Source organism: Artemia franciscana, chromosome 9 (genome assembly GCF_032884065.1).
Source record: "Artemia franciscana chromosome 9, ASM3288406v1, whole genome shotgun sequence".
Lineage (NCBI taxonomy): Eukaryota > Metazoa > Arthropoda > Branchiopoda > Anostraca > Artemiidae > Artemia > Artemia franciscana.
Genome location: NC_088871.1, coordinates 40298826 through 40326340, shown reverse-complemented (window position 1 = coordinate 40326340; position 27515 = coordinate 40298826). Strand labels below are relative to the sequence as shown.

The window sequence follows — 27515 nt, the reverse complement described above, 5'->3', positions numbered from 1 at the left end:
TTGTTAAATGGCTTTCTCAAAGTTTTGATCGGACGATTTTGAGAAAAGAGGCGGGGAGGGGGCCTAGTTGCCCTCCATTTTTTTGTTTACTTAAAAAGGCCACTAACTTTTAGTTTTATTTACGAATGTTTTTTATTATTAATAAATATACGTAACATACAAGTTAACTTATGTAACGAACTTCTATATTCGTATATTTTTATTACGTATATGGGGGGATTCGCCCTCTCGTCAATATCTCGCTGTTTACACTGAAGTTCCAATTGTTTTTCAATTCTTTAAGGATGACCCCTGAACCACAGAGGCCGTTTAATTAGAATAAATAGCTCTTTTGAAATTATCAAAAATACTCTAGCGTGAAGAGCAAGGTAAAGAGCGACCTGGCTTAATAGTAACCGAAACCCTAAAAAATGGAATTTTGATACCAATAGTCATATCAAAAGAATTGCATTTTTATGCTGATTTTAAATATATAAGTTTCAAGTTTAGTCTTACCCATCAAAATTTACGAGACTGAGAAAATTATTTTAGAAAATGGGAAGAAACACCCCCTAAAAGACACAAAATCTTAACGAAAATCACACCATCAGATTCAGCGTATCAGAGAACCCTACTGTAGAAGTTTCAAGCTTCTATCTACAAAAATGTGGAATTTTGTATTTTCGCCAGAGGACAGATCACGGATGCGTGTTTATTTGACTTTTTTCTTGCTTTTTTTTTTTTTTTTTCCCAGGGGTGATCGTATCGACCCGGTGGTCCTACAATGTCGCGAGAAGCCTCATTCTTACGGAAATTAAAAGTTATAGTGCCCTTTTTAAGTGACCAAAAAATTGGAGGGCACCTAGGTCCCCTCCCACGCTCATTTCTTTCCCTAAGTCACCTGATCATAATTTTGAGATAGGCATTTTGTTCAGCATAGTCAAAAAGCCTAATAACTATGTCTTTAGGGACGACTTAATCCCCCACAGTCCCCGGGGGAGGGGCTGCAAGTTACTAACATTGACCATTGTTTACATACAGTAATGACTATTGGGAAGTGTAGAAATATTTTCAGGGGGACTTCTTCGCTTTGAAGGTGGGGGGCAGAGGGAGGGTGTTACGTGAGAGGATCTTTCCATGGAAGAATTTATCACGAGGGAAGAAAATTTCCATGAAGGGGGCGAAGGATACTCTAGCATTATTGAATAAAAAAAACAATGAGAAAATAAATTAAAAGAAAATTCAGCTGGAAGTAAGGAGCAGTATTAAAACATAAAACGAACAGAGATTATTACGTATATAAGGGGGTCTGTCTCCCCCACAATACGACGCTCTTTACGCTAAAGTATTTTTAGTATTTTCAACTATTTCTTCTACGGCCTTTGTGAGTCAGAATCTGGACAAAATTCCAACTTTAGTGTAAAGAGCGAGGTATTGACGAGGGGATGAACCCCCTCATAATACGTAATAAAAATATACAAATATATAAGTTCGTTACGTAAGTTAATTCGTAAGTTACGTACGTTTATTACTAATAGAAACGTTCGTAAAAATAATAAAAGCTTTAAGTAACCAAACATTGGAGGGCAACTAGGTCTCCTTCTCCATCCCTTTTTCTTATCAAAATCGTCCGATCAAACTATGAGAAAGCAATTCAGCCAAAAAAAGAAAAATAATACGCAAATTTCGTTTCTTTTATTCATTTTATTCATGTGGGTGAGCCCAAATCAAAACATGCATCAATTCAAAAATGTTCAAAAATTAAATATTTTTTTTAATTGCAAGTAAGGAGCGACATTAAAACTTGAAACGAACAGAAATTATTCCGTATATGAAAGGGATTGTCCCCTTCTCAACGCCTCGCTCTCGACGCTAAAGTTTTTTATTGTTTTAAAAAATAGAGTTGTGAGAAAGAGTCACACTTTAGCCTAAAGAGCGAGGCGTTGAGAAGGGGACAACCCCTTTCATATAAGGAATAATTAGTCTTCGTTTTAAGTTTTAATATCGCTCCTTACTTGCAGTTAAAAAAAACTTTTTTAAAAAAACGTTTTTTTTATTTAATTGCAGATAGGAGCTTGAAACTTCTTCAGTATCATTCTCTGATAGGCTGAGGAGTGTGATGGTGTGATTTTCATTAAGATTATATGAATTTTAGGGGGTGTTTCCTCTTTTTTTCGAAAACAAGGTAAATTTTCTCAGGCTCTTAACTTTTGATGGGTAAGACCAAACTTGATGAAACTTATATATTTAAAATCAGAATAAAAATGCGATTCTTTTGCTGTATATATTGATGTCCCTTTTTTAGAGTTTCGGTTACAATTGAGCCGAGTCGCTCCTTACAACAGTTCGTTACCACGAACTGTTTGAAACAATGAACGAATTGCCTAACTTACAGGACTTGGCCTGGGGACTGTGGGGAGGTTGACATCTTCAAAGACATCAGTACGGGACCTTTCAGCAATTCTAAACAAAATAGCTCTCTTAAAACTTTGATCGGGAGTGTTTTGGGGAATAATAGGCTTGGGGGGCTGATTCCCCCCATTCTTTTTTGACTCTTAAAAAGCGCACTAAAATTTCCAACTTACAATCAAATTAGCTCTATCCAGTCAAATGTTTGTACGATCAACCGTTTCACAAAAAAAAAAATATATGCCTTACAACATAGCTTACAACCCTTGCCCTTAGGCTCTGGGGGATTGTGCCCACCCTAAAGTCATTATTATATGATGTTTAAACTATTAGTAGCTGATGGCTATCTACAATTTCAATCGAATGCTTTTCGGGAAAAGAGGATATCAGGGAGGGGAGGGGAGCTAGCTGCTCTTCATCACGTTTGACTCTTAAAAGGGAATTAGAACTATACATTTTCAATCAAATGAAATTCCTGTAAAGTTGAGACAACCACCCTGTCCATAAAAACATTATATTTCCCCTGGGGAATATCTTACAACCCTTACCCCTAGATTCTGGGGAGTTGTATCAGCCCCAAAGGCCATTTAGTGTGAACTTGGGACTATTTTTAAACAAATGGCTATTTCAAAATTTTTATCGGATGTACTTGAGGAAAATACGACGTAGGGGGGGGGGGGTGTGGCTGCCCTTCGATCACTTTGACTCTTAAAAAGAGGACTAGAATTTTTTAATAGCAATCCAATGAGCCCCTTTCAGAGTTTATACGACCACCATAAAAACCTAATATGCCCTCAGGGCGTAGCTTACAACCCTCCTTCTTTTTCTTCTTCTTGACCATTTTTGAAACAGTTTTCTAAGTTGAATTTTTTTTTTCGCTGGACGTTCACCGGTAGATAGCAAAATAGACGAAAATATTTGAAAACTTCCAAAAACCCTTGTCAATATCTATATTAACGTTTTGATATTCGATATTTGGTTTGATGCATCATTATCAATATTGGGTATTGTCTAACACTACTTTCATTACAATAACTGAAATAGATTTCGAGAAATAACAGCTCCTGCTTAGCCTTCAGAAATGTTGCATGTTTAATTTTGAACATAGCCCTTTGTTTCTACCATGAAAGGTTTTTTTGTGCATCTATGGAAAAATTTTGATCTTTTTTTTTCGATACGTCAAATAAATGGCCCGTCCTTGTAAAAGCCTCGGGCTTTTGGCTCGCTTGACCGGATTTTCCGCTCTCATCTTCAGTCCATTTATGCTTCATAAAACCCACTAACTATCATTCTTAGTAGGCCAGTGTGTGAATTTTTTAGCATTAAATAAATACATATTCAATTAATGGATACATACTAAACCGCATAAGCTTTACGCCGGTAGGCTGACTCTTAGCAAAGGGGATTTCCAGCAACTTTGCTGACGATTCGAGCTTCTACGTTTAGCTTCAAAAATAAGAAAAGTTTTCACCTAAAAATTATATTCAAAGGCAAATCGTAAGCAAATAGTACTTGCAGGAAAGTTTTGGGTCAGCTCCTCTACCGTGGAACTCAGAGATTTATGATTTTTATTTAGTTTCTTGTTTGTAGCATGTAATTGACTGTTTTTGGATGTTTTTGAATTTGCCGCTCCCCCTTGAATGCTCTCCCCAAATAAATTACTTCTTATATCCCCGGTCTGAACACATACAGAAGATTTTATTCAGAAGAAAGAGGTGGTTGGCACCCAGATCTCATCGTACTGTGGCTGTAACTCTGGCCTTTAGTTTTCGTTGATCATCTTTATTCGATATATCTATATTACATCTATATATCTATATTCGAAGTATTGCTTTATACCTTAAAAATTCGGATTCCAAACTCTTCTTCACTGTTCCACCGCATTATCCGCTCTTACCTAGTTATTACCTATACTATTACTATATTACTATAGTAGTACCGATACTATATACTATGCTCTTACCTATACTATTATCCGCCTGTGATCGACTTTTATATGGCAGGAAAAATTCTGGTCTTTGTGGGCCTCAATGTACGAAAACCATTTGACTCGCTGGTTCATGCCGTAGAGCTACTTCATACAGCAAAACGTGGACTTAGCCCCTCTTATATAATGGGGGGGGGAGCTCTCAGAAAAATGTATTCTCGTCTTCAGGTTTGGCTAATGGTTTATGTATTGTAGAAGGTTGATTGCCCAGTTCTTTCAAATGTCAAGCCCTGGCTCTAGCCACATACCTTGACCTGACGCTCTAGCCACATACCATGACTTGACGTTTTTGCGGATGCACAGAAAGGTACTTGCCAAGGTGCTGTTTCCTCTCCTGCGCGTTCAACAGAGGTCTTGATACACAGCCAGCCGGGTTTTTTCATTGTTGATTTCAACCTGTCCGTACATTTGTTATAACGATGACATTTTGAACTCGAACCGTACTACTCAGTGTATCAGTGGAGTCTTTGCCTCACTACATTGTGAGTACGTAAATTAGGTTTTGAAAAGAGACTGAAAAGAGAAAGCAATAGGTATAAAAAGAATTTTATGTAGGAATTCTGGCAAATTCCCCCAGTGTGTAATTTCCGCTGAAATGTTCACGCCCTGGAAACTTCCTTTCCCATAAAATTTCCCCCGTGGAAAAACCCCCAGCAAAAAATTCGGCCCCTCTCACCCGAAAATGTATACATACTTCACAATAACAAATACTATGTGTTAAAAAATGGGCAAATTTTATAACTTAATGATTTTTCCCCTGGGGCTGTGGGTGCGCGTGTGTGTGTGTTTCATGTCATATCAAAGGGCATAGTTGTTATGCCTTTCAACTATGATGTGCAAAATGGCTATCTCACAATTTTGATGGGATGACTTTGGGAAAAAAGTGGCGGAGGAGGGGGCCAGGTTGCCCTCCAATGTTTTTGGTCATATAAAAAGGGCACTAGAACTTCTAATCTCCGTTCGAATAAGCTCTCTCACGATAGCCTATGACAACTGGGTCGATACGATAACCCCTAAAAAAACACGGATCCATGATCTTTCTTCTGGCAAAATACAAATTCCACATTTTTGCAGAGAGAAGCTTGAAACTGCTACAGTTGGGTTTTCTGATACGCATAATCTGATGGTGTGATTTTCACTGAAATTCTATTACTTTTAGGGAGTGTTTTCCCCTTTTTTCAAAAATCAGGCAAATTTTCTCAGGCTCGTAGCCTTTAATCGGTAAGACTAAACTTAATGAAACTTATATTTTTAAAATCAGCATAATAATGTAATTTTTTTATATATCTATCAGTATCAAGATTTTGTTTTTAAGAGTTTCGGTTACAATTGAGCCGGGTCGCTCCTTACTTACAGTTCGTTACCACGAACTAATGGCTAGAATAGTTACCGTGCCGTTTAGCAATGTGAGCTTTGCATTTTCCATTTGGTTTTGTTTCTTTAGCTCTGTCTTTTGGTTTTTATGACGGGCTTTCAAATAAATTTTGAAATTTAAGTGAAATAATTTAGTGAAATAAGTCACTAAGGCTAGGAATAAGTGAAGATGAACAGGTGACATTAGATAACGAAAAGATTGATCAGGTTGGGAGCTTCAGTTACCTTGGTAGTATTATTAGTAAAGATGGTGGGAGTAGTGAAGATGTTAAAAGTAGAATAGCTAAGGCTCAGGGTGTTTTTTCACAGTTAAAAAAAAGTTTGGAAGAATAGAAAAATAAGTCTATAAACCAAGATTAGAATATTGGAAGCTACAGTGATGACATTGGTCAAATATGGCTCTGAAGCATGGGCACTCCGAAAAGCAGATGAAAATTTACTAGATGTTTTCCAGAGAAATTGCCTACGGATTGTTCTGGGTACCCGGCTGACTGACCGTATTTCAAACAGTAGGTTGTACGAAAAGTGTCTTTCAATCCCGCTTTCTGGGGCTATAATGAAAGAAAGGTTGAGATGGCTAGGCCACGTTCTACGGATGAAGGATGACAGATTACCGAAGATTGTCCTTTTTGGCCAACCATCTGGGGCTACACGGAAAGCAGGTCTTCCTTGTCTGGGTTGGGAGGATGTCATAAATAAAGATATAAAGGAAATGGGAACTTCTTGGGAGGGTGTGAAGAGGGAGGCTTTAAATAGATTAGGTTGGAGGAGGAGCGTGCGTAGCTGTGTTGGCCTCAGGCGGCTTGGTGCTGCAGTGAGTTATTATTAGTAGTAGTAGTAGTAGTAGTTTCAAATGAATGACTAAATTGTTGTACCTAATGATTTTAGGAAAACCTTAATTAAACCACTGTATAAGAAAGGTGACAAGAGTGAGTGTCTATAGGCCGCAAATTATTTAATAATATGATGCTTTTTAGAGTGACAGATGCTGTAGACAAAGTTTTAAGGGAAGAACAGTGCGGTTTTAGAAAAGGTAGAGGATGTGTCGACCAAGTGTTCACTCTTAGGTTAATAATTGAGAAGTCACTTCGTTGTCAAACACCTTTGGTCCTCAGTTTTATTGATTATGAGCAAGCTTTCAGTTCTGTTGATAGAAGAGCGTTAGCAAAGGTCTTACCCTTATATGGTATACCAGAAAAATACATTAAAGTGATTTGTGCTATGTACGAGAATAATACTGCTGCGGTTAAGGTAGGAAATGAGGTTAGCTACTGGTTTTGTATTAAATCAGGAGTTAAGCAGGGTTGTGTTCTATCCCCTTTATATGGATCATTTTAATGGACTTCGTCTCAAGGAGCACAGGAAAGGCAATTGGAGACCACGGAATCAAATGGGGAGGAAAAACGCTCCTGGACTTAGATTATGCTGATGATTTAAGCATATTAGATGAAAGTGTGAGCAAAATGAATGAATTTTTAGAGGTTTTGCGAGTTCAGGGTGCTAGAGTAGGCTTTAAAATTAATTTGAAGAAGACTAAGTCACTGAGGCTAGGAATAAGTGAAGATGAAAAGGTGACGTTGGGTAACGAAAAGATTGATCAGGTTGGCAGCTTCACTTACCTTGGTAGTATTATTAGTAAAGACGGTGGGAGCAGTGAAGATGTTAAAAGTAGAATAGCTAAGGCTCAGGGTGTTTTTTCACAGTTGAAAAAAGTTTGGAAGAATAGGAAGATAAGTCTGCAAACCAGGATTAGAATATTGGAAGCTACAGTGATGGCGCTGAAGCATTGGCGCTCCGAAAAGCCGATGAAAATTTACTAGATGTTTTCCAGAGAAATATCCTACGGATTGTTCTGGGTACCCGGCTGATTGACCGTATTTCAAACAGTAGGTTGTACGAAAAATGTGGTTCAATCCGGCTTTCTAGGGCTATAATGAAAGAAATGTTGAGATGGCTAGGCCACGTTCTGCGGATTATGGATGACGGATTGCCAAAGATTGTCCTTTTTGGCAAACCGTCTGGTGCTACACGGAAAGCAGGTCATCCTTTTCTAGGTTGGGAGGATGTCATAAATAAAGATTTAAAGGAAATGGGAATTTCCTGGGAGGGTGTAAAGAGGGAGGCCTTGAATAGATTAGGCTGGAGGAGGAGCTTGCGTAGCTGTGTTGGCCTCAGGCGGCTTGGTGCTACAGTGAGTTATTAGCAGTAGTAGTAGTAATGTGAAAACTTACATAAAAACACGCCCTTTTCTCTATTCGGTGAGCAAAAATGCATAAAAGGACTTTCTGGTTGCCGTGAGAGACGTGCCCCTCCCCAAATCAAAATTGTAAGCATTACCTTCTATATGTGTCTTGATGAATTGTCAAGATTGAAGACACGAGAAATTGATAGTATTGAGTAACTCAGTACTTTTGGAGACTCTTAAAAAACATTTTCCGGATGCTAGGTTTTTCTTTTGTTTGATGAAAGAATTACATCTGTGAAAAAGATTAGCACATTGCTTATTATTTGCTTTATTTCCTGCGTCAGGGGTTTTCTTGAGAACTGGTGAATTATTTTATCAGTTACTTACATATAACAAGAAACATCATAACAAAGCTGCAAAAAGGCAATATTACATGAAGAACATGCAGTATTGCTCACTTAGAGCCTGACCAGCCGACACGACTTTCACCAACGCTCATATTTAATGAGCTTTACAAAACATTATGAGATACCAAAGGCTCATTAGACAATGCACCAGGCCTTACGCTTAAGACTTTATGGAAAAGTCTTAACTCCAACACTATATCTAAGTGAAAATAGTCTTTCGATTGAATTTTTAGGCCGTTTAGGCCTTGTTTTGCCTTTAGAGTTGATGAAGGTGCTGCTGCGTTGAGCTGTTTGGCTTCTTGGTGTCAGATCCCTGAATAGGTAATGTCCTTTAATTCAGGCAGCAAAAACAGAAAAACAGAATTTTTTTTGAAGTTCTGAGAAATTTAATGCTTTTAGAGCAGGGCTTCTTAAACTTTTTTTTCATTCACGACCCCCATTCATGATTTCAATTTTCCTTGCGACCCCATATAAATATAAAACAAAAGAATAATAAATATTACTTGAAGGTTTATTTATTTGACACTACTATGCATATATGCTTGTGCTTATGGCGGAATCAGACGTTTCCACCATACCCGGCATCAAGGATCTTCGAGATCTGTTTGGAGCATGTAGTGTGGTCTGCTGCCAGCTGCTTTCTAAATGGGAGCCTTTGAGTCGTTCATGTGTGGCCGAATTTTCTGAAACCCCTAATAGTTTCAAGGTCTAATTTAATAAAGTTCCATAAGTTTTTCCGCTGTCCCCCTTGGTGTATTTTTATGAGCTAAGTGGCTCAGCTAGAAGGATTCGGCGAGGCAAGTACTCTTTTGGCCTTCATAAGAAATGACCAAGCCATTTCAGACGACACTCCTTGATCGTGATGGAAGCACATATCTGAATACCACATGTTCTTCGTATATCCACGTTTGATATGCGATCATTTAGGTTTATCCTGGGGATGCTTCGGAGACACGTATGCTCAAACATCTTCGGTGCGTTTTCATGCAGTCGCTTCACTGGCCAAGTTTTGCATCAAAAAACAAAAAAAGGATTGTTTGAACCAAAGCAAGGGTAGACTCGAACTTCACAGTTAATCCGGAACGCCGGTTTACGGTTTTCTGAGGGAATTAGTGACTATCTCTGATTTCTGCAATTGCTGTTGAACATTGGTGTCTGAAGATTTATCAGTACAAAGCTGGGAGCCAAGGTATGTGAAGCTGTCGAGGTGATCCAACTGTATTTTGTTCACAGTTAGCGAAATAGGATCAGTGTGGTTTTCTGCCATGAATTTTGTCTTCCCTGTACTGACTTTCAAGCGAATGCGATCTGCACAAGTAAGCACATAATGGAGCACAGTTTGGGATGTCTTTGGGTCCGAGAGGATTCCAACATAATCAACGTTTTCAAGTTCTCCAAGTGAAAGGTTCCGTCCAATCTGAACACCTGGATGAGAAGATAGGGGATTTTCAAGCACCCAATCAATACAGAAGTTAAACAGAGTCGGAGGCAGGATGCAGCCCTGCTTTATTCCAAACTCAACTGTAAAATCTTCCGTCCCTTCTCCGTAAACTTGAACTCGGCTCACACACTCCTTGCAGTATGCTTTAAGCAAATAGACAGAGCTCAGCGGCATTCCGTCTTTTTCTAGAAATTTAAAAGCTTTTTGGCGAGTGATCGAGACGAAGCCAGAAACGACATCAGGAAATATCATAACTAGGGGCAAATTATACCTTTCAGACTACTGGACGGTGAGGCGGAGAACAAAAACATTGTCAATACAGCCTCTACCAGGACAGAAACCGGCTTGGTTTTCACGAGTTCTTTTCTCCCTTGTCCCCCTGAAGCAGTTAAGGAGGATAATCCCAAAAAAATTTCCGCAATGCCAATTAGACTTATTCCCCGGTAGTTTTTACACTCAGTTTTATCAGCTTTCTTGCAAAAAGGGAGAATAACTGATGTCTTCCAATCCTCTGGGAAAGTGCTGGTTCTCCATTTTCTTCAGAGATTCCATGGAGCTGCTTCGCTGTAGTCTCGGGGCAGTGTTTGTATATTTTCCGGAGGGAGATCATCTTGACCTGGGGCTATCGTTTAATGCTAGGTGCTATGTGCTATTATTTTGCTGCAAGGACCTCTTGGTGAATAAAAATTATATGATCAGAATGAGCAGCTTGAAAATAGGATTTAAAACCAATTTTTTTACCCGTGATGGCTCTTATGCCATCTATGCATATTCCACCGTTTTTTACTATTAAAGTCTGCATAACGAGGCTTTACTAGTGATTTGAGAAGAAGTCAGAATGTATGGGAGCGTTTAGAGATTTTAGCATTGAAAAGGGGGATTTCTAGAGACTTTCCACCAGTCTTTTAGGGATTTCAAAAATGTGAAATGGAAACATTGCATTATTGTAAGAGTTATTAAATTACTGTCTCGCTGCACGTGTGTGCGCGCATTCCAACTGTTTTTGTGCAGATGTGTGACTGCACAGATACACATAGAGATGTTATAAAATCGTGTATTTAAATGTTTAACATTAAAATCTCTTGTAATCCCAGAATTTTGCTACGCGACCCCTTTTGGGGTCATGACCCATAGTTTAAGATGGACTGTTTTAGAGGGATATTTCATCTTGATTGCTATATTTTCTTAGGAAACCAGTCACTTGTTACGGGACCTCCCATGCCGTTGGACACCAATAAGCAGCTTCAGATCTAGCTTTTGCGTTTTGCAAAAATGTTTTCTCTGCTATGCTGTATGCCTCTTCCCTGAGAGAAGCGGCTCACAGATCGGTAAATATCTGCAGTTGATTTCCTGAGAGCAGTGCAACATGCTGCATGCCATTCCATCGCGGTAATTTGATCCCAAGCGACCACAATATCTAAGAATGTGTCCACGTTTTCAGATTTCACACCTTTAAGCTAAGTCTTACCAGATACAATCGGCTATTCTTGATCAAAATGTACCTTGTTTCCAATCCCCGAGGCTCACTATTGAAGAGCTAAGAGGTTTTTATGGCACTTGGTATTTACCAATTGACGTATAGCGATCGCAAATTCTGTCGGTCTGTCTGTCCCGGTTTTGCTAGTTTAAGCACTTTCAGATAAGCTAGGACGATGAAATTTGGAAGGCATATCAGGGATCAGACCAATTTGGACTAGAAATAGTCGTTTCCTCGATTCCACCATCTGGGGGGGGGAGTTAATTCGGAAAAATTGGAAAAATTAGGTATTTTTAACTTACGAACGGGTGATCGGATCTTAATGAAATTTGACATTTAGAAGAATATCGTATCTCAGAGCTGTTATTTTAAATCCCGACAAGATCTGGTGACATTGGGGTAATTGAAGGGGGAAACCTAAAATCTTGGAACACGCTTAGAGTGGAGAGAACAGTATGAAACTTGGTGGGAAAAATAAGCAGAAGTTCTAGATACATGATTGAGATAACCAGAACGGATCCGCTCTCTTTGGGGGAGTTCGGGGTGGGGGGGGGGTTAATTCTGAAAAATTAGAAAAAATTAGGTATTTTTAACTTACGAAGGAGTGATCGGATCTTAATGAAATTTTGTATTTAGAAGGACCTCGTATCTCAGATCCCAATTCCGACCAGATCCAGTGTCATCGGGGAGACTGACATAACCGGACCGGATTCGCTTTTTTGGGGGGATTTGGAGGGGGGGATAATTTGGTAAAATTAGAAAACATGAGGTATTTGTAACTTACGAACGGGTGATTAGATATTAATTAAATTTGATATTTAGGAGGATCTTGTGCTTCAGAGCTCTTATTTTAAATCCCGGTGACATTGGGGGAGTTGGAGGGGGAAACTGGAAATCTTGGAAAACGTGAAAAGTGAGGTATCTTTATCTTACGAATGGGTGATCGGATCTTAATGAAACTTGATACATAGAAAGATCTTATGTCTCAGATGATCCATTGTCAATTTGAATTTGATCTGGGGACATAGGGGGCTGGAGGGGGAAAAACAGAAATCTTGGGAATCGGAAATCTGGGAAAACGCTTAGAGTGGAGAGATCGGGATGAAACTTAATGGGAAGAATAAGCACAAATTCTAGATACGTGATTGACATAATTGGAATGGATTCGTTCTCTTTAGGGGAGTTGGAGGGGGGGTATCCAGTGCTTAGGCCAGTTCGGTGCTTCTGGACGGGCTAGGACGATGAAAATTATTAGGCGTGTCAGGGACCTGCACAAATTGACTTGATAACAGTCGTTTCCCCGATTCGACCATCTGGGGGGGGGGGCTGGAGGGAGAGGAAAAATTGAAAACATGTGGTATCTTTAACTTACGAGTGGGTGATCGGATCTGAATGAAATTTGATATTTAGAAGGACCTCGTTTCTCAGAGCTCTTATTTTAAATTCCAACCGTATCTGGTGATATTGGGGGAATCGGAGGGGGAAGCTGGAAATCTTGGAAAACGTTTACAGTGGAGAGATTGGCATGAAACTTGGTGGGAAGAATAAGCACAAATCCTAGATATGTGATTGACATAACCGGACTGAGTCCGCTCTCTTTAGGGGAGTTGGGGGGAGGGATGTTAATTTGGAAAAATTAGAAAAATTGAGGCATTTTTAACCTAAGAACGGGTGACCAGATCTTAATGAAAATTTGATATTTAGAAGGAACACATGTCTCAGAGCTCTTCTTTCAAGTCACAACTAGATCTGGTGACATTGGAGGGAGTTGGAGGGGGAAACCGGAAATCGTGGAAAATGCTTAGAGTGGAGAGATTAGGACGAAACTTGGTGGGAAGAATAAGCACAAGTCCAAGATATGTGACTGACATAACCGGACTGGATCCGCTTTCTTTGGGGGAGTTAGGGGGGTCCAGTGCTTTGGCGAGTTCGGTGCTTTTGGGCGTGCTAGGACGATGAAAATTAGTAGGCGTGTCAGGGACCTGCATATTTTAACTTGACAAAGTTGTTTTTCGCAATACGACCATTTGGGGGACTGAAGGGAGAGGAAAAATTAGAAAAACTCAGGTATTTTTAACCTACGAGTGGGTGATCGGATCTTAATGAATTTTGATATTGAGAAGGACCTCATGTCTCAGAGCCCTTATTTTAAATCCCGGCCAGCATTAAGCCTCTGATTTTGCTTTTAAATCAATCTATTAATTTTTAGAAATTTGCCAGAGCTCATGCCATATGAGCTCTTTGTTCTTGGCTCCTCCGACCTCGTCACGAGCGCTATATGAGCTCTTAGCTTTTGTTGAATTAATGCAGGTTTTGAATTTGGCTCACCGTGCATGAATAATTAAAACGAAATTTGCATATTAATTCTACCTTTTTTGGCTAAATGGCTTTCTCAAAATTTTGATGGGACGATTTTGAGAAAAAGGGACGGGGGAGGAGGCCTAGTTGCCCTCCAGTTTTTTGGTTACTTAAAAAGGGCACTAGAACTTTTGATTTTATTAGCGAACGTTCTTACTAGCTATAAATATACGTAACTTATGTAACGAACTTCTATATTCGTATATTTTTACTACGTATATGAGAGGGTTTGCCCCCTCGTCAATATCTCGCTTTTTATGCTAAGTTCAAATTTTGTTCCAATTCTTTAAGAATGAGCCCTGAATCACAAAGGGTTTAATTAGAATAAATAGCTTTTATGAAAGTACTTAAAAAATTAGCATAAAGAGCGAGCTATTGAAGAGGGTTGCGAACCCCCTCGTATACGTAATAATTTCTGTTCGTTTTAATTTTTAATGTTACTCTTTGCTTTCAGCTGAAAAACTTGCTTTTTTTAATTAATTTTTGATCGTTTTTTAAATAATTCTGGGAAATTCGGCGCCTCCTTCATGGAAAATTTCCTTCCCCCATGAAAAACTCCTCCATAGAAATATCTTCCCATGTAACCGTCTCCACCTCCCTCCGACACACCCCACCCACCAGAAAAAATCCCCCTGAAAACTTCTGTATACTTCCCAATAATCAATACTATACGTAGACAATGGGCAGAGTTCACAACTTTGAACCCTTCCTCCGGGGACTGGGGGGGATTAAGTCATCCTCTAAGAAATAGTTATTAAATTTTTTGACTGTGCTGAATGAAATCTATTTCGTCTATTTCGGCTATCTCAAAATTTTGATCGGGTGACTTTGGGAAATAGGGCTCATGCCATATGAACTCTTAGCTCTTGGCTCTTCCGACCTCGTCACAAGTGCCATATGAGCTCTTAGCTCTTGTTTAGATTGCGGTTACTATTGAGACGCGTCGCTCCTTACTTACAGTCCATTACCCTGAACTGTTTGACTATTGCATGCGTAGCCTACAGCTTGTTTTATTAAAAAAAAAGTTTCATAAGATTAGTTTTTTTATGTTCACTTTTTATTACCTAGTATCTTATCTTGATAATTTAATTTTTAATTTGAACATTTAATGTATGTTGACCTTTTAAATGGCCATTTGAACACATGGGAGCCTTTTATAAATAGATTTTACATTTATTGTTAATACACCTGCTAAAGATTTTTGACTTCCCATTGTTCCAGGAGGAATTTCAAATCGGGATTTTATTTATGTATTAATATAGTAGGGCTTCCCAAGAAAGTTCGCACATTACCAGGAAAACATTTCCATGGCTTCGAATACGGCGTAAATTTCTTTATTTCCTTTCTTTTTCTCCTTTAATGGATTATAGCCTTTTAGGATTAAGCTGCTTTGTAACCTAGTTTTTTCTTTCTTTGGAATTAAAGACAAAAATATCTTTAATTTCTCTACATGGGCATTTTAAGGTCAAGCACCCTTAGAACCACCTTTCGCCCAAGGTAAAAATAGAATCAGCATCGTCTAAGGGACTTGATTAAGCATTTCAAACTTTTTAAAACAGATTTGTCTCGTCTTAAAGAAAAATGTGCTTTCAAATAAGCACATTTTCATGCCTCGGCCTTCAGACTAACCCCGCATTCATATACCCTATTACAACTATTACAATTACTTATTGAACAAGCACAATTATTATGTTCAGTTTGAACAGCAAAATCAGTTTATTTGAGTGATTTGAAAATTTGAAGAAATGGTCAGTAGTGTTCTAACTTACTCTCTCTATACTCCTGTGCTGCTTTTTATTGTATTAAAAATTATAATTAAAATGAAAAAAAAATCATTACAGTTAAAAATCTTGCAGCTCCGTAGCACCTTTTAAGAAAGGTCCATACTTATCGGTTATGTAATAGACACTCGGGAAGCAAAGTTCGGTTAATGCTAATGAAATAAAATAAAATGTGATGAATATGTAATAATTTAGAAGCAAATTTGGGCTATATATTTGCACATTAGGGGGTGGGGGTGGGGTTAAAGAAATATAATTATGCTAATGAAGTGAAACAAAATATGATGAATGTATAATAGTTTAGAAACAAATTTGGGCTATATATTTGCACATTAGGGGAAGGAGGGGGTAATGAAATATAATTATGCTAATGGAATGAAACAAAATATGATGAATATATAACAGTTTAGAAACAAATTTAGGCTATATGTTTGCACATTAGGAGGGTGGGGGTAAAGAAATATAATTATGCTAATGAAATGAAACAAAATATGATGAATATATAATAGTATAGAAACAAATTGAGGGGAGGGTAAAGAAATATAATTATGCTAAAATATAATTATGCTAATGAAATGAAACAAAATATAATGAATATACAATAGTTTAGAAAGAAATTTGGGCTATATATTTGCACATTAGGGGGGGGAATATAATTATGCTAATGAAATGAAACAAAATCTGATGAATATATAATAGTTTAGAAACAAATTTGGGCTATATTTTTTGCACATTAGGGGGAGGGATAGGGGTAAAGAATATAATTGCCTGTTCTTCGGTCCCTGGCAAATCCCAAATCTTAACTTGAACATCCATGGTTAGACACTATTTTCTATCACTAATCAAAGCAAACTAACCGGTTATTATCCCATCTCATCTTTGCCATCCAAATGATCGACAGTATAAAGAAGTTACTTGACCAGTTTCTTGTGTCAAATTTTATAGTGTCTATTATATAACCGATAAGTACCTAAAGGTTTTAAATATATTTGGATTGTCCAAATATACAATATATACAAATATACAAAATGTATACAAATATACAAATATTTGGATTGGATTGATAGATAAATGGGCCAAGAACGTTCTATTTAACAGTGATTATTGAACTCCAACGCAAAAAAGGCAAACAATTGATTTAATAGACTTCAATAAGTGCCTTTGAAGGCAGTTCAATAATTGCTTTGAACGGTAAAAATTTCAAAAATGAATTCTATTAAGCTCAATCAACGCGGGGTGTATGTAAATTACACGATTTCGAAGTGGTTTCAGCTGTTTTATGATTGTTATGTAAGTCATGAACCGGTAAAGAGCGAACTCGTTCATTTATAAGTTAATTTCGAAATGAGGAACAGGGGAAAAGCGGAGTAAAAAAAGAAATCCACTTTTATGCTGATTTTCAAATGGTTTTGTTACAGTTAGATTTGCGCATGAAACGTTATGAGTATAAATACATGCGTTAAGGTCATAACTCTTTAAATTTGGTGCCCCTTCATACGAATCTTTTTTCCGCAAAAAAGTTTATCCTGACCATTTGATGAGTATGTAACAGTTCACAGAAACACTCCAAAAGAAGATTTTGGGTTTTCAGTAGTCTCCATACTCACTATATTTACGATAGGATTAGCACACGAGTGGCAACTTTTATTTAGCCACCCCAATGACTACGTTTACATCTTTGTTTGCTCTTGCGGAGCTGTGAATGAAAGGAAACTGGGATCAAATTTTATTATGCGCAGAACTATATGACACGAGAAGGCTCCTCAGCAAGGAAGTAACTATTTTGCACAGCCTATATAGGCACCAGTTGCGCAAACATTTTTAAAAAGCAACACATAGCTATCGTCGCGACCTCGACGATAGAGCCAAAATTTTTCTGCGCTGATTGGTGGAATAAAGCCACTCCTGGAATAGAGCCAAGATCTTTCCTCGGTGATTGGCTGTGGGAGCGCCAGAGGTTAACGCCTAGTCTAAAGATGTGTGTTGAAATCCTTCTATGGGCAAGGTACGACTCCGTGCAACTGGTGTCTGTGCTATTTTACTACTGTAGTTCCCAAGCTGTTGAATGTGCTCCTAGATGAGGGCTTCAAAAAAGGTCTATGTCTTCTAAAAATTACACCCTAGTCGTAAAAATGGAGCTCTGGCTGAGTTTGGTTGTGTGATCTAATGGTACGTTAATCAAGGTAGCGTGTCAAGAGTTACTTTCATTGGGGAATAAAAGCTCTTTGCCAAGTAAAGTTGATAAGGACCAACTGATCCACACTTATCCGTGTACATGTAGAAAAACAAACCACAATAGTGCCTGGAAACCACAGGATCTAGAAATGGAGTGAGGATGATGGAAAATTTGAAAACATACTCCTAACAACTCACTCCAGCCCCAAACCACATTTGGCCAACATAGCTGCGCACGCTCCTCTTCCGCGTCAATCAATTCAAAGCTTCACTATTTAGCCCCTCTCATGGAGATTCAATTTCTTTTACCTCTTCCCATCTCATTCGAGAATGACCAGCTTTTCGCTTAGCCCTAGATGGATGACAAAAACGAACGATATTTGGCAATCGGCCATCTTTGATCCAAAACTTGTTTGAAAATATCATCCTTTCTTTCATTATAGCCCTAAAGAGCGGGAAAGAACCCTATTTTTCGTAGTGATTGTTGCTTGACATACGTCCAGTCAAACGGGCACCTAACACTATCCATAGACAATTCCATATACTATCCATAGAAAGTTATGAACTTTCTACTTTAAGGGAAAGTATTTTGAGGAATGTTGAGTTTTTGCTTTCATTTGTCCTAAAGTTTACGTCGAAAATTTTAGTTTGTCAGTCCAAAGATGCTATTGCGTTTTGAAGGCAAGAAAGATCCTTGTGGATTTTTTAATTTATTTGATTTCTGATGTTTTTGTGTACATGGCTTCTTTTTGGCTTTCCATATACATTACCCCATTAAGCACAATAGAGGAGAGAAAAAATATAAGAGTTTAAAGGCTTTCACGCTAAACATACATGGAAGATGGACTTAAAATTGCATTGGGAATTGAAAATAATTTTTCTTCGATTCCCACGGCATACCTTATGGTTTCCTTTCTTCTTTTTATGCCACTAGTCTGACATGTGTCACCAGTATTTAACTCATGAAGATTTTAGTTGAGTTAAGGGGGGGGGGAATGGAATCGGATGGATACCATCACGGCAACGAACTATGCCTGGTGTTTGTTTTTGTTTTTTAACGCTAGATGAGATATTACACAATAGTCATCTGAAGCGTTTTCGAAGAGACTGCACGTGGATTTAGAGTCTCTGCAGTTTTCGAATCCTCGCAAGAAAGTTAACGTTTTATACCTTAACTCTGAAATCTAGCAAGTAGTTCTTATTATAAAGGTTGATCACACTCATTAGGCTATGCACAGTTTGGTAAGAGCACAAATTTGAAATAAGTTTAATATACTTACAAACTCTTAGCTTAGTAAGTGTACTAAACACGTTTGGAGCCAGTTCAGTTCTATCTACTAAAGCATTCTTCTTCAAAATTAGGGCCTATTTTTGAAAGTAGAATAGTGTAAATCTGATATCTAGGCGAAAGCCTAACATAATTATTATTTTTAATTGGTTTTCATGAAAGTTTGAGATATGGCCTTTCATGTTGTGTACAGCAACTTCAAAACTGACCCTAATGATATTTTGGAAAAGAAAAAGGAAACTTATGAACAAACTTTCCGGAAAACATTTGCGATTAATAACTGACATTGTTTACTTTTTCCAAGCTAAAACTAAAACAAAAACTGGTTAATTAGATTGAATAGATGGTTTCGTGAATTACAACAAGTAGAAGTTTGTTGGAAATGACAGAAGTGATATATTCCCTTGACGAATACGTCTCTAGTCAGGGACTATCAACTTGGAAACTCGATCAATACATTCTCCCCTTTTGCTAGGAGATTAAAATCCTACTGTAAAATGCATTTAAGAGCTAATTGGCTTTCTATCCGGAAATGAAATGCTACAAAGGTTTAGATTCTCAGGGACATTAAATTAATAATATTTTATGTTCTTTGGACTATTAGGGCTATTCAGACCTGAAAACTGATTTCATTTGATTTTTCCTTAGGTTTTAGGTTCAAATTAAGAAGATTTTAGGGCAGTATCATATTTCTGTCAGTGTTTCCACGTTAAGTTTTTAAAATTAATCTATCACATACTTATCATGCAAATACACTTATATACTTATATACATATATACATATACTATATATATGTATACATATATACATATGTGCTTATATACATATATATGTATACATATATACTTATATACATATATTATGTACTTATCATACATATCATACTATCACGTTAATTTATCACATAATATGGTGCTTCACTGATATATCAGATTACATGTTGAACAACCAAGATTCTAAGTTAGGTTTAACCTTAAAAGAGACATTAAAATACATAATATATAAAAAATCATTGCACTTGGCAGGATCCGTGGCAAGAACCTTAACTCGGTGCACTCAAGTGAGCTGCTTTTGTAGTTGCAGTGCCTAGAGCATTGCTTTTTGTAACAGCATCGTATAAGCTCTCGACAGGCGACAGAAGCTTGAGGCAGGGTTGACTATCGGAGAGACCAGAGCCAATTGATAGTCTTTTCCCTTCCGTAATCGTTGGGGTTCTTTCCGGGAATAATGGCAAGATGAGAACTGGACCATATCTGGGCTTGAATGTAAGGGCATTGAATGTGCTGGTTTCGTGCATCCTGGATTGATGGAAGTCTGTCCATGGATGATCCTTTTTTTTTGAATAGATGCTTCCTCAACTTGTTTACCAACTTTTCTCTACTGGATCTGTCATGTACATGCACAATGAACTTCTCAGTCTGTGCAAAGTCGTTTTCAGTGAGCTCTTGAAGAGGAGAAGACAGGCGGTTGACGACCGGTATTATGGTACTGTGGGCTTTCTATGCTTTACGAAACCCTCCTTTGCCATGCCACAGAAATGCAAACACAGTGTTGCAGCCACTTAGAGCATGGAAAAAAAACAGTGACTGCGCCTTTTCTTCGTCAAGTACAGTTGTTATGTAGTGAACAGGAATGTAACAAAACTCTTCCCTTGGCCGTAGGCTGCGTACAATTGATCAACCCCGATAAGAAAGTACTTTGCGTTGAGAAGAACAGCTACACCTGAATCAACCTTTCTGGCAGCAACCCTCCTCCTGGTTTCTAGGATGAATTTCAGCCAAGTCAGTTGGAATAGTGCTTATTGCAGTATCAGCAGAAGTCACGACTGCCAAATCATTGGTAACGGTGTCGCATATCTTCTGGCCATGAACTCGAATAGGCTCTGCTGGTTGTCTGAACACTGAAAGAAAGTAGTTTAGTTTTTTGGAATTGGTGTTTTTTCTTCAACCTTTAATCTGGGGTTTTTTGCTTCTTGCAGTATCACCAGAAGTCACAACTACCAAACCATTGGTAACGGTGTCGCATATCGTTTTTGCCATGAACTCGAATAGGCTCTGCTGGTTGTCTGAACACTGAAGGAAACTAGTCCAGCTTTTTGGAATTGGCGTTTTTTCTTCAACCTTTGTCCAATACATAGCCCTTCCGTACTTTTCTCGTGTAGAATTTTTCAAGCTGTCGGACTTACAAACGTCAAAGACGATGTCAACTCGCTGTGTTTCACTTGTGAACTGCTTACGAAGGTATTGGCAGATTTCTTATGCAACATATTCGCCAAACAAGATAAGATAAGATTTATTCATCATGAAACACACATACAATATTACATTTTACTATTTCCCCAAAGGCTCTTTGGCCTGTAAAAAAGGGGAAAATGAACGAGCCACTTACTCAGAGAAGAAAAAAAATAATCACTTACTCACCGAGAGAAGAGCAAAAAGGAGAAGAGAGGAAAGTATAAATAAAATGAAAAACTATAGAAAACAAAACTAAATAGACTAATAGATTGAACAGACTAAATTAATTAAGTAGATCTGTAGATAAAATAGACTCCAATGAAATAATCAGGAAATATATATGCATACATACACGCATATACACATATAAAAAGAGATAAAATAATTTCTAAGAAGCCAATGAATTTTTAATAATTTTTTTGAACAAACCGAATGAGTGGCACCTTCGAGCTGATTCGGGCAACTTATTCCATACAATGTAACTCGCAATTAAAGGATTAAAGTCTGACCTTACACAAGGAGTAAAAGGAACTTGAATATGATTTTCGGTATTGCGACTTGCTTTTTTTGCAAAAAGCAAAACGTCTTGCTTTTTGGGATTACGAGGTGGACTAGGACAGCACCATCAAAAATCTTAGAATCGGCGTGAGGTTTCTCGATCACAACTTCAGAAGAATGAGATGTGAGCAGAGTTACAATATCAGACTTCATGTCAGATCTCAGATTACCCTAATAAGAGATTGAAGGAGGGAAAGGTAGGTTTTCGTGTTTGAAAAACTCTTCCAAGTCAGCGTCCCCGATTTTGTAGCCAATATAGAGTTTGGCAAATAGGACCAAATCTGACTTGGCCATCTGAAGGATCAATTTCGACTTCGGTATCGGTGACGGAAAGGGAGTTGAAAGTAATGGCATCTTGTTTTGGCGGTATCGGTGAATCAATTGTAATAATGTTTTGTAAGTTTTACAAAACATTATTTTACAAAATATGTTTTAAAAAAGTATCATACTGGGATTTGCCAACAATTTTAGAGCAATCACTCGACTTCCTACCTATCATCATTGATGCGCTTTAAAATGCATACTCGAGCTCCATTTTTATAATTGCTAGAGTACTAATACTCTAAACTATTTTTTGGCCAGTTTTGGTATTCCACGGAATTTGCACTTCCATTTTGCGCTTTAAGTGCTTTTATTAGCGTTCTACTGTGCGTTTCAGAGCAATCCTTTGCTTTTTGAAAAGCTACCGTTGGAATCGCCATATTTTAAAACGCATTTTGAGAAGTCTTGATGCTTTTGTAACGAGGTTGGTAATCTTGCGCTTTTTAGCTTTTTGGGTGCTTTATAGTGTGCTATAAAACAATCGCTCAACTTCATACTGATCACCAGCAGGCTCTCCATATTTCATACTATATTTCCATTTTTTCTAGAGTTTCTCACAACGTTCCATCAGTTTTGCGATTTTTGCGCACTTTTGAGCGGACAAATACGTGCTTGGACTGAAGCTCGAGCTGCTTCTTTTAATATCGAACTTCTAGTACTCTAAACTGTGTTTTGCCAGTTTTGTGGAATTAGTGCTTTCGTTTCCCGCTTTACGTGCTTTTTTAGCGCTCTATTGCGCGCTTCAGAGCAATCCTGTGCTTTTTATTTAGCCACCATTGGAATCTCCATATTTTAAAACGTATTTTCAGAACTTTCGATGCGTTTGTAGAGAGACTTGCGGTTTTTTAGCGCTTGTAAAGGTGCTTTTGAGCGTCCGCTCGACGTTTTTCCCGTCAGCATTGGATTACCGTGCCTTAACCTATATCTTCACCAATTTTGGTGCTTTTTGCCAGAAGTGCAGGATTCTAGTGATATTTTCCGTTTAACTACAGTCACTATAGTAGATGCATTTCAGTAACAGACCAGGTTAACAGCTGCTAAGAACGGAGGTAGCCGATGGTATAGAAAAAGTTCTAAATAAACCAGATTTACCTGCTTTAACATCTTGAAGAACCTTTCCTGTTGGCATGGAAGAAAAAATGAGGTTAGGTTAGGTTAATTAGGTTAGGTATCAAAAGGTATCAGTTGGGTATCAAAAGGTCCTATTTAAATTTGAATCTTCAGAAGAATAAATAGAAAACCTCACAACTTTTTTATTTCCCCTCAGATAACTGTAAAAAAAGATCAGTATCTATTGATTTTACACATTAATCCGTTATTGTTTTACGATTATTTGAGTGGAAACAAAAGAGTTGTGAGGTTTTTTACTTGCTCTTATGAAAATTCACAGTAATGGATATACGACCTTTTGCTACCCAAATGACGAAATGCAAGGTGCTCGCAAAACGCGAACTGTTTATAGTCTTTTGCAAATTAGTATGTCCGCGGTGATTTTCGATGTAACTTATTATAATTAACTAAAATTACTTGTTGAATTAGCGTAATTATTATGCTCTATTGAACGCCGTTTTGACAGCAAATTAATATTCCGCGCGTATTTGAAAATTGGAAGGAATGGTCAAAGTCAAGTGGTCTAACTTTCTCTATAGATAGATAGATAGATCGATATATAGATAGATTTATTCACACGAAAAGCCCAGTTGGACCATGATGACATACACAAAACAAGTGTAAAAAATACAGCAACAAACATAGACTGAAAAGACATTAAACTAATTATTTAAGAAAACATCACGATACCTCATACCTACCCGACGAACTTTCCAATATTATTTATAGTTAAGTAACACCTACTTCTCAAAATTTCCGAAATCCAATCTCTCTGCCCAACCTCCTTACCAAATATTTCCAAGCGCAAATCCCTCAACTCCCTACAATCCCCTAAAAAATACTGCAAAGAATCATCCGTCTTTCCACACATAGGGCAACTGTAAGGACCATTCCTCAATCTATTTCTCCCTAAATATTTCCTACGTTCTCCAAGAGGCATAAAATTTCCCCTTACATACATTACCCATTTCAAATCATCCGGAGCCAATCCCATTTTTAGATAATTTTTAGATTATATGCCTGTGGTGTTCCTATTCCACTAAAAATTATAATTGACAAAAAAACGTATTAGATCTAACAAATTGCAGCTTCATTGCACCTTTTAAGACAGTTACAAATAGGAAGATTTTTGTTCAAGCTGATAGACAAGTGCACCAAGAATATTTTTGCCTGTTTTGAGTTTGACTCGGCTATTTATAGTAATTTCTGTTCGTTTTGAGTTTCATTTATTTATTGATAGTGGTTTGTGGTAGTTTTACACTTGGAAGACTGACTTCATTTCTGCTCATTCTTGGCTCAGTGGAGCTCTTTAATTTTCTTTGAAACATTTGTTTTGTGGAGTTTTTTTAAAAAATTAATCTAGAAAAGAACGAATTGCAGCTTATTGGACTCTGTCACACAATAAAAAAAATAACTGATTTAATAGGGTTTAATTAGAGCTATAGACCACATTTTAATAATGGTAATTGTATATTGAACAGCAAAAATTAATTGCAATAAGCTTAATGAATGCGTGGTGCATTTAACCCGTCATAAAGAATACAAGGTGACGGAACAATGAAAAAGAAAAGGGTAAAACATTAAAGACAAAATTTAAACACTTGAACAGATTGAACACTAAAATACCAAACATCAAAGATGGATATCCCCTAAGATAACCAAAACCATAATTCCACAGCTTTTATTCCTTATACATTTGGGAAAACGGTAATTATTCACACGTAACGAAAGTAACTTTTAATTGGAGGCTCACTGTAGGACAGCTACCTGATAAATGATAAAAAAATAAAATGTACAAAATTAAAAGAAGGAATTATCCAGAGGCTTTGTATAATTTCCGTAGTAACTACTTCGAAAATTAACTTGTATAGCGGCTTGATTAATCCAACCAGCATTGCTAGTTATAGGTACTTCGACTCAACAGTAATTGGCATATATTAGTTATTGAACATCTACTCCTCCTATTTGTTTTTGTCATCACAACTTCACCAGATTACTGTGTCAAGACCGTGGGCTGGACCGCTGTCCAAATACGATTCGGGAAATCATGCATAGAAACTTGGTTTCTACGGCAGTAGTGAGGCCAAGGATGCTTAATTTTTTAGAAGATAAGAATTGCGGATCCATGCGGATCCTTCAAATGTGTCCCTCTGTTTAACAAATACTGTGAACCTTCTTATATCTATGTCGACTTTGGGAATAGAAATAATGATTATACCGATGGTATAATCCGATGGTATAACCTCATAAGCTTATATATATTTGTTTTTTATTTCCTGTCCAATTGAGACGTTTGCACAAACTGAAGCCAACAATTTTTTTCGGCTAACATTTTTGTTTCCATGATCAAGTAGAAAATTACTAGCTAACAAATGAATGGCCGAAAAACGGATTATATTTTTATTTGTCAACGTCTTACATGTCATCTCAAAATCGATTTCCTCTTTTTACCCAGAGAATTCATTCTGTACATCCGTACTGTCTCAAAAGTTACTTTTGAGGTAAAAGATATTTCATGCAATATCTTATTAAGTTTCACTTTTTTTTCTAGGGCTTATATTGAACGATTTCATCCGGCATTTTGAGCCAGTTTTTTACAATCATACTGATATCATTGAACAGCATCGACGATTTAAAAGAGACGATAGACAAGATAGAAATGAAATTAGAATTCGCTTTAATGCACTCAATAGGTAAGTCAACTCAACGGAAGGACAAATTAGACATTCTAGATATCATAAGTCAAACTTTTAGAGGAAGTCTCTTTACGTTAAAGAATAAGAAAATATTTTCTTCCACAAAAGTGCACAAATTGTAAGATCCATAAGCTTCCTCTTTATCCTTCAAAGCAAATGCTGGCTAAACGTTGAAACTAATTCGTAATTTTGCCCGTTGGAAGGTTGATGGAATCAAAAGGTTGTGCAGTGTTTCTTCCACAAAAGTGCACAAATTATAGGATTCATAAGCTTCCTCTTCATCCTTCATGGCGAATTGGCTAAACGTTGAAACTAATTCGTAATTTTGCCCGTTGGAAGGTTGATGAAATCAAAAGGCTATGAAGTGTTTTATTTTTTATATATATTACTGGAGTGTCCATAAGCCTAAGAATCAATCAATCAATCAATTTATTAATAATAAAAGAAAAACTATTACAAAAGTAAAGTAGTTACTAGGCCCAAGAGGCTTTGCTTGTAATGGACCACAGAGAGCAAAAATAAAACACTTTCATAAAATATATACAAAAAAAAAAAAAAAAAACAACAACACTGGAACAAGACAAGACAAGTCAAGTAAGAACTTTGACTTTCCCTCTTAATATTGTAAATAAATATGGTTCTTCTGCACTTTTCCGAAAGGTCCCTCCCCCGTCGTAATGTAAACTTTCTTCTGTACTCTTGGATAAGTGGCAAAAAGCAGACCTATGGACTGGCTACTTCAACGGTTCTGGATTATGCCCAAGACATCTCTTGGTGCAACTAAATAAAAAAAAGAAAGTTTTTTTTTAACTGAAAGTGAGAAGCAACATTAAAGCTTAAAACGAACGGAAATTATTCCGTATAGGAAGGGGATTGCCTCCTCTTCAACACCTCACTCTTTACGCTAAAGTTTGTTAGCATTTAAAAAAAATCATCTTATTGTTCTAATTAAACAGCCCCGTTTCAGGGGTTATTCTTAGAGAATCGGGACAAAATTCGAACTTTAACGTAAAGAGCGAGGTGTTGAGAAGGGGTCAACCCCCTTCATTTACATAATAATTTCTGTTCGTTTTAAGTTTTAATGTTGCTCCTTACTTGCAGTTGAAAAGACTTGTTTTTTTAATTTAATTTCTGATCATTTTTTCAATAATGCCAGGAAATCTGACCCCACCTCCACGGAGAAATCTTCTCCCCACGGGAATATCCTCTAGACAATTCAATCCCGGTGAAAATTTATCCCGGACAATTAATCTTAATCATTCCGCGCGTAAAATTGAGACGAAAAAGAGAAAGCAAGACATATAAAAAGAATTGTGCATAAGAATCCTGGCAAATCCCGCAGTGTATAATTTCCCCTGACAAGTTCACTCCCTGGAAACTTCCATCCCCATGGAAAATTCCCCCTGGAAAATCCCCCAGCAGAAAATCTGTCGCACCCATCCTATACATCCCATTAACAAATACTATGCGTGAACAATGGGCAAATTTTATAACTTAAAGACCTTTCCCCTGGCGCTGTGGGGAGGTCACGTTATACCCAAAGGTATATTTATTGAGTCTTTCAAATATGATGAATAAAATGACTATCTCAAAATTTTGATCAGACGATTTTGGGAAAAAGGGGGTGGGGCCTTGTTGCTATTCAATTTTTTTGTCACTAACTAGGGCACTAGAACTTTTAATTTCCATTTGAAAGAGCGCTCTCTTTATATTTTAGAACCACTGGGTCGGTAC

The 27515-nt window shown here is 37.4% G+C and overlaps 1 protein-coding gene across 2 annotated transcripts in view; it reads left to right on the top strand.

Annotated features, from left to right (window-relative positions):
• Positions 1–27515, top strand: part of LOC136031410 (disintegrin and metalloproteinase domain-containing protein 10-like) — a 198595-nt gene that overhangs the window by 9292 nt on the left and 161788 nt on the right. For both annotated transcript variants that reach the window (XM_065710960.1, XM_065710961.1), the window contains exon 3: positions 25637–25778. In XM_065710960.1, the coding sequence (XP_065567032.1) occupies positions 25637–25778 (142 nt within the window). The remainder of the gene's footprint in view (positions 1–25636; positions 25779–27515) is intronic.